Below are 14,464 nucleotides of genomic sequence, written 5' to 3' on the forward strand. Positions count from 1 at the left end.
TTGTCCGGTCCTGCTAGCTGGGGGAGCAGCTGGCCCTTCACCCCCCCCCCCCCCGCCCTCCTCCCCACCCCTCCTCCCCATCAACGGGCTGGGCTGCGCCTCTACCTTGGGTCGGGTCGTGGTTCTCCCAGAAGACCTTGAGCAGCTCGTCAAAGCTGATGCGCTCGGGCTGGAACACCACGCGGACCACCTCGGCGTGACCGGTCTTCCCTGCGAGGGGACAAAGCAGAGGGTCAGGGTATGCTGACAGCACCCACTCAGACCAGCCAGGGCATTCCCCATGCCCACGGACAGCAGCCCAGGGCAAGCCCAGCCAATCCCCGCAGGGGTGACTTGTTCCTGGGGTCCCAGGGTCCTGCTGGGGTCCCGCCGGGGTTCCACCAGGGTTGGGATGCTCTGGAGAAAGCCAGCTGCCTGGCTGCCCCCAAGGTGCCCTCTGACAAGAGCCTGATTCCTCGTTTCCTCGGGTGCTCCCCCATGTAGGCGGAGGAAACAGCACAGCGTAAGGCCAGAGGTGGCCAGGGAGAAGCATAGTTGCTGCGCTGGTAACATTAAGGCAAGGCAGGGTTCAGACCCCTGAGGGGCGGGATGTGTTCGCTCAGCCCAACTGTCTGCAGTAAAAGGTCGACAGAGGCCCCTGATGCTGCCCGACTCTCGGTGGCACACAGGGGGCACAGGGCACCTTCCTCCATCCTGGTCTCGAGAGAGTGAACCCAGACCCACTGACCTCACTCGCAGTCAAGAGGCGAAGTCAAGCGGGGGTCCCCCCACTTCCAGCTCCCCAGAGCATTCTCACCAGCCCTGGGGGGCCGGGCGGGTCAATGGCGGCGGCGGGGGTTGGAGGATGAGGGTTCTGGGTCACATGGGTGCTGGGCTCGATCCCTCGACCCATCAACCCAAAGGCCTGTCCCCGCAGGGGCGCCCCACCTGGCTCTGGGTGACTGACCGGAGGGCAGAGGCCAGTGCAGGGTCATGGTGAGAGCCAGGTGACTGCAGCTCTGCACGGGACCCCCCAGCCGCCGCACCAGCACGCGGCTGCACCCCGGCCTCCGAGCCAGCGTCCCGGCCTTCACAGAGCACCTGGCACTTGAACTCAGAAAAGGGAGGAAAGAGCCTCATCCCCCCATACCTTCTAATATTTAAATTACTTAGTGATCATAGAAACAATATTTGCAAACCACATGACATTTAGGAAATGTGTGGAATATGAAAAAGAAAGATCACCTCGATTCCCGGAAGTATTGCCAGTGTTATAAATGTGTCAGCTACACCCACAGCACAAAACGTTCGACAGTTATGCTACATACCACACGCCTCCGACTGTCCTACAGTGACCCTACGCCTCCCCTCCCCCCACTGTCGTACAGTGACCCACATACACCCTACATCCCTGCCGTCAAGCATTTAGAAGAAAGTAAATACTGCCCATGTTTCTCGGGCTGTTTCTGGCCATAGCTTTTACAAACAGAACTTCTAATAAACATTCTTAGAGATATTAGAAATATTCTTAGACATATCCTTCAATTTCTTGATGCCTCATGCTAACATTTTGTGAACTGCACACCCCACCGTCTTGGTAGGTGGTACACTTGGGAGGTCAATCTCGGTCAAGGTCATGTTGTTTTACATTCTTACAAACTTGGGGCTGAAGATAGCACCCTGCTTGCTTCTCAAGGGATTTACTACTGAGGTTAGGAAGAAAATTCTTGTTCATAGTGATTTCCATTTCTTCTTTACTCTAATTGGGGGGGTGTCTGTCTAAGACTGTTATGAACTTCTCGTTAGCGGTTTGCTGTCATTTAGATTAGAGAGCTGTACCCTGCACGTCACCTCAGGATGCAGCAGCACTGAGCCGTCCAGTCTGGGGAATGGCCGAAGGCTCCCTGAGCACTGCAGGGGAGGCCCAGTACAGGATACTGGGACTATGTCACACTCCGCATTGTGGGGGGGCACAGGAAGCAACACTTCTACCCGGCGGAGGACAGTGTCTGCCCGGATCCCCTTGAGACCCCACTGGCACGTTGCAGAGATGAAGACCAAGAGTCATTCACCTCGATTAAGTGATCCAGCAAACGCATCTCAAAGATCCCATCATCAAATCACGGAAAAGATGCACCAAGCACAAAAACCCACCCTCGTGAACGTTCTCAAAGAACTAAGTTTGGGAATCTATATCTCTTACTGTGTTTATCCACATGACTGCAAATATTAATTAAAAAGTAAGCTGAATTGTTTAATATGTACAATTAAAGGGAAAGAGAAAAGCAATATAGATGTCCCTGAGAGACACAGTGTCTCCTTGAGTTAATCCCCCAAGAGAATTGTCTCCGCTGAAATGCTTTTCCTCTGTAAATGATCAATCACCCCTCTGTGTAGTCCTTGACCCCTCAGATGTTCTATGGATATGCCAACAGCTCTGCACTAAACGGCTACTTGGACCATGTATCTGTGATCCCCTTTTCTTTGTTCCTCGGTTGGGGGAGTGGTTCTCGGCCACCTAACACGTCTCCCACATTTGAACTCACAGTCGGACCCAGAGCCACACTGGGGCCGCTTTGGCCTTCCTGGATGGGGTGGGGAGGGGGGCAGGCTGCTATGGACATGGGTGGGGCAGAACCACAGCCCCCAGTCTTATGGGGAGATGCCCTCTTCCATGGATAGGGAAATCAAGTCCCCCCAAAGGGTGAAGCCCCCAGGCCCAGGGAAGAGCGAATGGGCTCATCCCCACCTCAGCCAGGTTGGGGGAGGGGGTACGGTTCCACAGGCAGTGCCACTGAGAAGCCCCTGCCCACGGCTCCACAAACAGTGTCCTCTCTTGTGAACGCAATGTGGGGTCAGGAAGGACCTCACCTCCTGGACACTGTTTTCGTGGAGGGGCTTAGGGAAGCTCAGCTGGTGCAGAGAAATGCCTAACATTCAAATTCAAGCTCCATCTGCAATGACAAACAGTGCAGAGACGCCCCCATCGGACTCACCTTTAAGCTTCTTTAGTTTGTGTCTCTGAAGCACAAGAGCCTGTGTAAAAATGCACAGTGCAAATGATCAAAAGGATTAGGGGCTCGGCGTCGGCAGGAACGCCCGGCCGGCACTCGCCCAGGCGCCGGCTGTGCTCCCAGAGTAAGCGGCGGCGTGTGGCCTTGGTCCAGCGGCCAGCTCTCCACACGACACTGTGCAAACAGCACGGCAGGCTGCTCGTAACAACACCTGGGTGTGTGGGGCCTCGAATGTTGTTCGAAAATACCCCAAAAGGAAATGGGGAAGGAAGGAAAGGGCTCTCTGTGCCCGCTGCTGGGCCTCACCCGGGCTCTGCCGCCCAGGCCTGGAGGCCAGCAGACGCAGGGAAGCCATGAGCGCCTGTCCTAACAGACCGGACACAAGACGTGGCCAGTGGGGAATGGACCTGGAGGCAGAGAAGTCTGGAATTCTAGATTCATCTAGAATTTTCTGGAAGTCCATAGAATTGGGTGCTTTTTCCTTTTATCATTATCTTTATTTTTACATTGTATATTTCTTATCCCCCTTTTCACAGAGGTACTGTGTTTTGTTTTTCTTTTTCTTTTTTTGAAGCACCATGGCTGAGAATGCTGTTAATGATAATTCCATGTATAGATCCTTCCAACATCTCACCCGCCACCAGAGCACCCGGTGTCCGCCAATGTCCCAAAGGCCCCTTCTACCCTCCCTCTCCCCATTCCAGGCAAACTCGGCTGCATGGACCCATTCTGCAGCCCATGGTGTCCACATGCTCCCTAGCTGGGTCTGGTTATTCCAGAGCTGTCCCTCTCCCCACTCATTCACTCAGCACTGCACCCTCTCGCAGTGCTGGGGAGACCTGGGGACAGGTGTCTGTGGGGGTGAGGTGAGCCCCACAAGGCACAGCCATCCCCTGGGGCCCACAAGATGTGGCGCCTGTGTGAGGCGATCAAAGAAAAGGGCCCCGCCCCCACTCTGTTTGGTTTTTCCACCTTTTCCCTTTTAACTGTTACCCCCCCCCCCCCACACACACACACTCCCCTCCTCTCTCCCCGCCAATGCGACCCCTGTGAATAGTTAAACCAAATGAAAGATCGAGCAGGAATCACGGGTGCCGGGCGGATGGGAAAACGGGGCGCGGCAGCCGGGTGCCGCCTGGCCCAGGTCTGTTCAAGGCGTGCCCGCCTCTCGCTAATTAGCCACCGAGCTGAAGTGGCCACGCGGCTGACTCCAGCGCCCGCAGACAGAAAATGTGATTTCCAACAATGCGCTCATTATGAAAAAACATCCTAATACAGCGAAATTGGATGCCCTGCGAGGTTCATTATAGGATCTGAGGAGTGTCTACACTGTCATTTTACCCTGGAGTTTTGCCTTTTGTCTCATCTGTCACTTCAAGTGTCCAATGAGATACGTAGGCTCTCAAATGCACCCTCGTGATTGAATAGTAGAAAAGATGCCATGAGCAGTGGGGGGGGGTGGGGAGAGAGGGGGGAGAGAGACAAGAAAGAATGAGGAGAGAGAGAGGTGTGAGAGAGGAGAGAAACACAGGAGGGAGAGGAAAGAGAGAGAGGAGAGGAGAGAAAAAGAGAGGAGAGAGAGGGGGAGAGAGGGAGACGTAGAGAGAGAAGGAGAGAGAGGAAGAGAGGGAGGTAGAAAGAGTGGGGAGGAGGGGAAAGAGGGGGGAGAGAGAGGAAGAGAGGGAAGGGAAGAGAGGTAGAGGGAAAGAGGGAGAGAGAGAGGGAGAGGGAGAGAGAGACAGAGAGGGAGAGGGAGAGAGAAGACAGAGGGAGAGAGAGAGGAAGAGGGAGAGAGGGAGAGGGAGAGAGAGGGAGAGGGAAAGAGAGAGAGAGAGGGAGAGGAGAGTGAGGGAGAGAGAGGGAGTGTGTAAGGGAGAGAGAGGGAGAGAAAGAGGAAGAGAAAGGAGAGCTCCAGTCCCCATGCAGAGCCGGTCACCCTCTCTGCCCTGTCTGTTCCCAGAATGTGGTGCAGGTGGGCAGCCTGTGAGGGTGGCCAAGGCAGGAGCCTGGCGTGGACAAGTCCAAGTGGCATCCGCGGGCATGGGCGGGTGGGCGGCGCCTCTCACTTGCCTGCCGATTCCCAGGAGCAGCGGGTGCGGGGATGCCAAGCCTTGCTGAGGCCTGGGTGGGGGTCCTGGGGAAGGCTTGGTGTGGGGGAAAACCCACAGCTCCTCCCGAGGCCGCAGCTGTGGCCTGAGGGGGCTGTGCCCAAAGAGTACGCTGCTCGCAGGGCAGCAGCTCCCAAAGACGGAGGGTGTGGGTCCAGGTCGGGGGCCATGAGACGGGGCTCGTGCCTGAGAACTCGGGGCCCCGAGGCAGAGCAGCTCTCTCAACAGCTGCGTTTCAGGTCCGAGTGGAGAGAGCCTCAGAACACACCAGGGCCAGGCCCGGGAGGCATCTCGGTGGCTGGCCCTCCTCCTCCAGCCGCACTACCTATCATGGATGGGCTGGCGCGCAGGGGAGCCGGCTGGGCCCCGCAGGCCGAGCAGCCCCCACACAGCTGTCGGGACCACCAGGCACTGTGTTCCCGTCGATGCGGAGGTGGCAATACCTCCCCAAAGCTTGCACAGGACACTGTTTATTACCAACACACACAGTCAGGACTGACCAGGAATGACCATCCAGGTCAAGGGCCGTGATCCACCTCAGGGACTAAACCTGTCAGTAGTAGAGGGAAGTTTAAGGTTGTGGGAATATTCTGGAGCAGAATCACACCGCAGACTCGCCTTGGGATTCACGTGTCACTTTCCTATGGTGGAGATGCCTCTCCAGGACCTAGACACCAGCACACATGCGCACACACACATGCACACATAGGCACACATAGGTACATACGCATGCACACCCATGCACAAACATGCATGCACACACATACATGCACACAAGTATGCACACAAACAGACACAAACACGTGCATGCATACACATATGAACACATGCACACACACGCAGACACAAATGCATGCACACACATACACATACACACACGCACACATGCACACACACATGCATGTACAACACACACACACACACACGCAGCCTCTCTCACAAGCCTGCCAGCAGGATGAGGCATGGCGGCTCATCCCAACTCCTCGCCCTGCACTGGAAGCATCACAGACTCGCTTCCAAGTGGCTGCCACGGTAGGTTCGGTCACTCGCTGCCAGCTCAGCCTCTCCCACAGGTGAGACCATCCTGGGGGCAGTGCAGCCTCCGAGGGCCGACCACACCCTCCATCCCAAAAGGGAGTGGTCCTCCACAGGGCCCCACATGCGAGCAGACACAGTGTCTGTCCCAGGACAGCGAACAGGGGACAGAGGGAAACGAGGGAAACGAGGGAAAAAGAAACGGCGCAGAGCTTCCCTGGGTGGCTGTTTCCCGCGGCTGAAGACCACTGCCCGCCGGGTGCAGCGGACACACCCATCGAAATGCAGAGCAGTGCTTGTACTGTTCCGCCCAGAGGGCTCAGCCAGGCCCTCCTGGGGTGCTCCTGGGATGGCCAAAACAGGGCCGGGGCCTTTGTCCACACAAACTGGTGTCCAAGCAGCTGTCCCTGCACCGCGGATTTGGTGAGACAAACTGCGGGCTTCACCGGGTGCCGCCGGGGCCCATGGGAAGGTCCTGTGCATCCTGGTCCCAACACAGCGTCCACAAAAGCAAAGAGAAGGATCTTTGACCACAGAGTGATCCTGTCCCCTTCTGGGGAGGCATCTCCTGGGTCTTGTCCTACTGCATGTCCACCTTGTCCTCAGAGGCCATCTGCAGGCCCTGGATAACACTGGGCTGTCTTTGCTGCTCCCACAGGGAGCTTAGGTCTATTGAGCCACTCCCAGAACAGTGTCCCTGAGACACACCCAATTCCATCAGGCACTGTCCTCCCGTTGTTCATCGATTTGCTTGAGCGGGCACCAGTAATATCTCCATTGTGACACTTGTTGTTACTGTTTTTGGCATATCGAATATGCCACAGGTAGCTTGCCAGGCTCTGCTGTGCGGGTGAGATATTCTCGGTAGCTTGCTGGGCTCTTGCCAGGGACGGAAGAATCAAACCCGGGTCGGCTGCATGCAAGGCAAATGCCCTACCTTCTGTGCTATCTCTCTAGTCCCATCAGACACTAATAATCCCAAATTGCTTTTCTCTTTCCTTTATGTCATTTGTATGGTTTATTTAGCAATGTCCTTTTAGGATAGACACAGGATGACTGTTGGTGCTACGCTATGTAACATGGGAGTTAATTGACTCCAAAATACTATTTACTCCTGGGCATCCATATTTACTTGAGGGAGGAGTGGGTAAGAGATGGAAACGAGAAACCTAACGGTATGGCTGAGGGGGAGCACTGAATGGGGAGACCCACGGTGCAGAGCCGCTGGTCAGACAGGGAGGAGATCTGAGCGCCGTGTTTCAAGGTGAGTTTAGGAGTCCGGTGAGGCCAGTTTCCGGAGGAGAGAGATTCAAGGGGCGTCCCTGCATCACGGGGCCCTCGGCCTGCCTCTCCCTCAACCATGACAGAGCACCAGGGACGTGCCTGGGCCTGGTCCCCAGCTCAGTGCCTGCAGACTGGGCTAAACCCAAGTAGGCACGTGACAGACATCCACCTATCAAAGGGTTCGGGCGCTGGCCAACCCCAGACTCAGGGCATCGCTGGCATTTAAAACAGCTGGACCAGGGGCTGGAGCAATAGCACAGCGGGTAGGGCATTTGCCTTGCACGCGGCCGATCCGGGTTCAATTCCCAGCATCCCATATGATCCCCTGAGCACCGCCAGGAGTGATTCCTGAGCGCAGAGCCAGGAGTAACCCTTGTGCATTGCCGGGTGTGACCCATAAAGAAAAAAAAAAAAAACAGCTGGACCAAAGAAGTTGATTGTGTTTATCTTGGTCACCCTAAGAACAAAGGGAAATTAGCTCAGAGAGACTTTCAGAGCCTCCACCCCGAGGTGCAGAGCCCTCAGGAATTGCTGCTCGAATTGTGAGCTGAGTAGCTGAGCTCCATCTCGGGGTCCTCTGAAAATGGGGAGGGGGTGGGTTGTCCTTGCCCAGGCCTGTACTGTATTCCCCTGAGGGGGTTGGGGGAATGAAAGGGGAAGAGGGTGAACAAAGCCTGCTGGAGTTTGTGGATGAAAGGTTTCCGACGAGTTCGAACAATGAATTATTTTTGACTATTTATTATCAAGGACAAACGGCGTCTCAGCTCAGAGGGCGTTGGGGCCCCGCCTGCAGCTGTCCACGGAGGCTGGGCCTGGAGAAACAGCCCGTGCACAGACCCCCTGACAGAATCACATCCTCTCTCTGGAAAAAAAATACTTCAGAGCGGCAGGCCCTGAAAAGGACCCCCCCACCCCTTTATCTGAAATGAAGGGGGAACATAATTGGAGGCGCAGTGGAGGAGCCGTCCCCATTGTGCTCGGCTATAACCCATAGACGCCAGAGCCCAGTGCAGGGGCCGCAGTGGTTTTGATCAGCGCCTTGGCACAAAGCGGTTTCCACAGCCACTGGGCGGGGCTGGTCAAGGCTTCCGGCTCCCAGAACACAGCCCAGTGCTCCAGAGACAGCCGCTCTGCCTGGGCCAGCCCGGCCACGCGCAGGATCCTCTGACGGCAACCCCCACGAGGCTGCCCTAGGCAGCGTCCACCCTCACCTTCATTAGACTGACCCTCTGCTATGACACGTCAAACTTGGGTTGTTCGACATTTTCAGTGAGAGAGAGAAGAGGGGAGGGGCTAAGAGAGAACAAGACTCGGCAGATGGAGTCTCACACTGAGTGAAATGAGTCAGAAGGACGGGGACAGAGATGGAATGACTGCACTCATGTGTGGGATAACAAACCAACCAACACAGAGTAGGAGATGGAGACCCACGGGCAGCAGAGACACGGGCCAGGAGGATGGCCCATGGGTGGGAACCTGCCCCAAGGTCTGGGGGAGAGGGCAGTGGGATAGAGAAGGAACCATTAGGACAGTCGTGGTTGGAACAGATTGGGGGCAGCTCGGGGCAGGGGTAGGGCCCAAGTTCTATCCTGGGCATAAAAAAATGAACGAAAGCAAATAAATCGATGCCCACATGGGGATGCTGCTGCTCAGGACAGCCCCTGCCCGAGAGAAACCACCGCCAGGGTGCTGAGTTTCCGAGCTGCGCTCCTTCCGGGCCAGCTCACAGCTCACGGAGCTGGTGTTCTCAGACCGTTCCGACCTATCACGGGAGAAGCGGCCATCTGCACTGGGACCAGGCCCGGGGACTTTGGGGGAGAGCCTGCAGGAGGGTCCCGGCCACACGGCTCTGCTGGATGGCGCAGGAGGAGACGCCCAGGACCCCACCCTTAGGTCAGCTCTGCTTGACCAGGGGAAGGAGGCCGCAGACGCCAGGTTTGTACTGTGAACATGTGCCAGGGCACATCTTATGAGAAACACGTCACCGAGCTTTAAAAAACCATCATTAGAGATACTTTCAAACACCGTGCCTTACTGCTTCCGCCATCACCACCTTGGTTATGACGAACATGGAGGTCTTCAGTAACGAGGCTTCTTTGCTTGAGGAAAGCGAATTGATGATTCTCAATCGGCATAATAGTTATGTACTTTCAGTTACATACAGGCAAAGCATAAGTCCCTTTTAATTCACCTTCTTAACCCTGAAGGATATTTCTTCCAGATTTCACCAATAATTCAGATTTAAAAAAAAAAACCACCCAAATCCTCTCTTTATCACTTAAAGGGAACTATAAATCAAATGCAGATTTGGGGGAGAGGACGGCCTCTCGTGCTTACTAGGGTCCTGTAAAAAGTGGAGACTATCGGGGCCCAAGCCACAGTACGGCAGATAGAGCGTTTGCCTCGAATGTGGCTGACCCGGGTTCGATCCTTGGCATCCCATATGGTCCCGTGAGCACTGCCAGGAGTGATTCCTGAGTGCAGAGCCAAGAGGAACCCCTGAGAACTGCCAGGTGTGGCATAAAAAAAAAAAAAACACCAAAAAAAAAAAAAACCAAGAAAACAAACAAAACCACCCAAAACCAAAGTGCAGAATATGGAGCAGCCTGGCCTGCGTGCAGCTGAAGTGTCCTGTCCACTGCCACCGAGGCACGGATGATGCCCTCACCAAGTACAAGTGAGCCAAGCTGCTGTGGCTCTGACATCCCTGCCCAGCCTTCAGACTGGGGTCACCCCATCAGCTCTTCCGGGCCATCAGTTTTCTAGTTACAGATTTGGGAACCTATCAGTTCTCATAATGAGGAATTCTGTTTTTTTTTTTTTGTTTGTTTTGTTTTTTTTGCTTTTTGGGTCACATCCAGAATGCCCAGTGGTTACTCCTGGCTCTGCACTCAGGAATCACTCCTGGTGGTGCTTGGGGGACCACAGGGGGTGCCGGGGATCAACCCGAGTTGGCCATGTGAAAGGCAAACGCCCTCCCTGCTGTACTATTGCTCGGGCCCCCATAATAGGAATTCTTAAATTTACATAGGTGGATGGATAGACAGAAAGTATTGGAGGATGTAGATCAACGCAACAGCTTTTGTGCTTGTCTAGACAATAATCCCAAAGAGAGGAACCAAGTTTACAGAAAGCTGTGGTGGCATGAAAAGATCCCGCTTATGGACTGGACAGCGGGCAAGTTCCAGGAAAGAGAAAGGTGGAACTGTGAGGGTTTAGAGAAAGAGCACTCACGGAAAGGAAATACATCATTGAATGCAATGCCAAGATAAACCATTTTATAAAAGAAACAATCCCCTTTGTAATGCAAATAGACAGTCTCATAAAAAAAAATCTGAATTTTTAAACACAGATAAAACTATTTTTAATTGAATTTATGGGCAGGTGTTCCTTGCATGTAAAATGCACAGTAATCTATTCCTAAAATTGTGTCTATTTACTTATATTTTATAGTCTGCATAATTCCTAAAAAGATGCTTAGAGAGAATTTTATTATGAAAGTTTTCAAACATGCACAAAAGCAAAAATAATTGTGAAATTAACCTCATGTACCAACCTATCCTCCAGATGCAAAAATTATCAACATTTAACATACTCCAATCCCTTTTTCTCTCTCTTCCCTTTTTCTTAATTTTGTAGTATGCTACGATAAATTTTTCACATCATTTCAGACCTAAATGCTTTCACATATAACTGCTAAAAACAAGGACATTTTCATCCATAACAGTGATTCCAATGGAGCGTTAGTACAGTGGGGAGGGCATTTGCCTTGCATGTGGCTGACCCAGGTTCAATCCCCAGCATCCCATATGGTCCCCCGAGCACTGCCAGGAGTGATTCCTGAGTGCAGTCAGGAGTAACTCCTGAGCATTGCTGGGTGTGGCCCCCAAAGCAAAACAAAACATAATGGTGATTCCATCCTTTCAGTCAACAAAGTCAACAATTACTCATGAGCATCATCTAATTCCAAATCCACATTCAGATACCCTAAGCCCCTCTCCCCCTGTGAAAACATTTTTAAGAGCTATTTTTCCTTGAGGGGGGTGGGCCGAGTCCCCACTCCCCGGAAACCCCTGAGGCCGCACTCACATCCCACAGCTGCCACCATGCTTGGTGGCATGTCATGGGCTGACCCTGCCGCCCCACGACTAAGCTCTGCATAGATGCCAAACTGTCGAGAATGCCAGGTACACTGTGTCCAGGGTGAGAACTCTGGGGTCTTCTCGGGGTGGGGGCGGGCAGCCTTTCCTCCTCACCCCCTCAGACTTTCGGAAGCTCCAGGAGCCGCACCCACATCCCGCCATGATGCCCGGTAAACTCACGGCCCAGTGAAATATCCCAGCGTTTCCGGAGCATGAGGCCAGGAGACAGCCCAAACTCTACAATGCTCACAGCCCAGCAGGAGCACCCCGGGTTAGATGGGGGGGTAGTGCAGGAGCGGCTAAGCTCAATAACCCACAGCTGTGAGCGCAGAAGGCCCGGCTAGCCACGGGCAGCTCGGAAACCTGCCGACAAGGACTTCATGGCCCCATGGGGAGAGATAACAATGTTCACAAATTTTCTTTTACTTAAGTATTTTTTTGAAATAATTCCCTTAGTTATTTAGTTGTAATAAACAATATGAAATAAATTATTTTGTGCCTGCTACAGGGGCAGGCTCAGAGGGAAACCGGGGACAGTGGGGGAGGGAAGGCCATCCTGCTTGTGAGAACACTGAATGCCTGCAGCAAGGGTATCGCCGACAGCTTTGTAGACCACGGTGTTTCAATAAGGCAGGGGAAAAGAGTTAGTTTTTTTCTTCATCAACGTCTACCTCATGACACACGCATCATATCGGATTATTAGCAACTCTGAGTGGCACGTGAATCCGCCTGACCATTAAGGTGAGTGGGCCTGAGTGGTGCCCGCATTCTGGACGGGCCAGACCACTGCCCCCAGAGGGGCCTCATGAAGGCTCTCCCCCACCTTCCAGTCCCGTTGCCCTGATGCTGGGTCTAGAGGCTCTGTTAGGCCCAACTGTTCAGCCAGACCCCTTTGTAGGGGCCTGCATTTCATCTGGCACAGACCTGGACATGGAGAGCATGGGACTGTCACCCTTCCAGTGACTGGGGTACGGGGCCCCTGCATTGTTTGCTCCCAGCAATGTCTACCCCGTAGCATGACCCTCTCCCACACCCACCCTCACTCCTCCCCCCCCATCCCCACCTCCACTTCCGCCCTCCCATCCCCACCCTCCCATCCCCCCCACCTCCACCATACCTATCTCCTGACATCTTGGGCACTCGTAACAAACCAGCCTGGCAGCCGAGAGTGAGTGAGAGAAGGCAGGTGGCTATTCTGCCCCTGACATGCCATGAGGGAGGGTCCTAGGTCCCCGCAGTGGCAACGACTGTTGGCCATCCAAGTCTCCCCCCGGTGTGCCCAGGAACCCTCAGGAATCAGCAGCCCCACCCTGCCTTATAGAATTCAGGCAGTGACCCAAGGAACGCATTCCCCCCCCATAAATGGGTACCCAGCAAGACACATTTCTCATTCCGCTCCAAGTTCTGTTTCTGTAAGGACAGAAATTCCTTTAAGCTCTCTTCACCCCGCCATGGAAAAGCAGTGGACAAAGGAGGATCTTACAAAGGAGCCCACACTGGCTGGCTGTCTCTCTGAGCACCATTGTCTGCGCGCCACTGTCTGCATGAATCCCAGTCTTCCTGTTATCTGAACACAACGTGCGGTAGAGAACGGCACTCTGCACAAACAATGATCCCCTGCCCGGGACTCTATTTCTACTGCCAGTGAAGGCACTAGAGACAAACAGCTGTGGACAGACAGAGGCAGCACCTGCAAAGGGGGTGTGGGTCCACTCCACCTGCTTGGGGCAATGAAGTCCAAGTCTCTCGCCAAGAGATGGGGAAACTTTCTATGGTAACTGCACTATCACGGCAAACGGGCATGCGGGCCTGGGTCTGGATGACCAAAACACCCCCCCGTGGTCCTGCAGAGACCCACCAAAGGGCTGAAAGGGGCCTCGGAGAAAATCAGCCCCGGGTTCTGCATGAAGGGGTCACACATAGACGTGATCAAAATGCTCAGAACGGAACCCCAGGACCCCTGCATCTCCGAGGCCCCATCAATGACTTGGCAGCTCGCCCTGACTGACACTGACTGCAATCAGACACAGCCTGCCCTCCACGAGTAGACCTGAGGCCGTCTGGGAGGAACTCAGCAAGGGTTGGGCACAGCTCGGTTGAACCTGCTAATCCCGGAATTCACTGCTAGTTTGCGGAGTGGCACCGTTCCTCTCCCGGAAGACCCAGCGACGCGCACGGCCACCCAAGCACGTCAGGAATTAAGCCCCTCCGAGAGCACCAGGGGACCGTGGTCTCCCGCCCAGAGTGACAGTGGCGAGGCCAGGGCGTGGAGCAGCAAGGAAATCAGGCCCTGCCTGGCTGGCCAGCAAAGTGCCTGACCCCAGGAGCACCCGAAGGGGGAGAGGGGGCACTGCCGGTCAGAGCCTGCGCACAGCCCGACCCGGGAACTCCCAGCGTCGGGCACTACCGCACCATTCCCCGGGCTTAGCAGACCAGACAAGAGCCGGGCAGGTGAGCAAAGGCCCGGGCAGGCGCCGGTGGAAGGTGACGTGAGGACGCCCGGCGGAGCCTGAGTGGGGAGCGAGCACCGGGCTGCCGGGCCGCTGTGGGGAGCACGCAGGCGTCCCTTTCAGCCTTGCCGCGTCGCCGCCACCGCCGCCCGTGCCACTTGGCAGCACAGATTTCGGGAAGCTTTTGAATACACTGATAAACACGGGATTGTTCTGAACATCTGTAAGCAAAATACGAAGAGAGATTACCCAGTGAATGAACATCCTGGGTCTCCTCGCCAGCAATGGGGTTATTTGTGTATTAGGCTAATGCACTGAAATTAACCCGGATTGCTTTATCCATGGCAGAATGTCTTTTCATATTTTCATCTGTATAGCCGTTATTATAAAATGTGAGACTAATTCTCCATCATGGTATTCAGGACTCTGAATAGCTCAATTACTTCTCGAAT

The 14,464-nt window shown here is 54.4% G+C and overlaps 1 protein-coding gene across 4 annotated transcripts in view; it reads right to left on the reverse strand.

Annotated features, from left to right (window-relative positions):
- MSRA (methionine sulfoxide reductase A) overlaps positions 1 to 14,464 on the reverse strand; it is a 159,306-nt gene that overhangs the window by 28,044 nt on the left and 116,798 nt on the right. For all 4 annotated transcript variants that reach the window (XM_055132672.1, XM_055132685.1, XM_055132691.1 and 1 more), the window contains one exon: positions 106 to 210. In XM_055132672.1, the coding sequence (XP_054988647.1) occupies positions 106 to 210 (105 nt within the window). The remainder of the gene's footprint in view (positions 1 to 105; positions 211 to 14,464) is intronic.

The sequence above is a fragment of the Sorex araneus genome, chromosome 1 (assembly GCF_027595985.1).
Source record: "Sorex araneus isolate mSorAra2 chromosome 1, mSorAra2.pri, whole genome shotgun sequence".
Classification (NCBI taxonomy): Eukaryota; Metazoa; Chordata; class Mammalia; order Eulipotyphla; family Soricidae; genus Sorex; species Sorex araneus.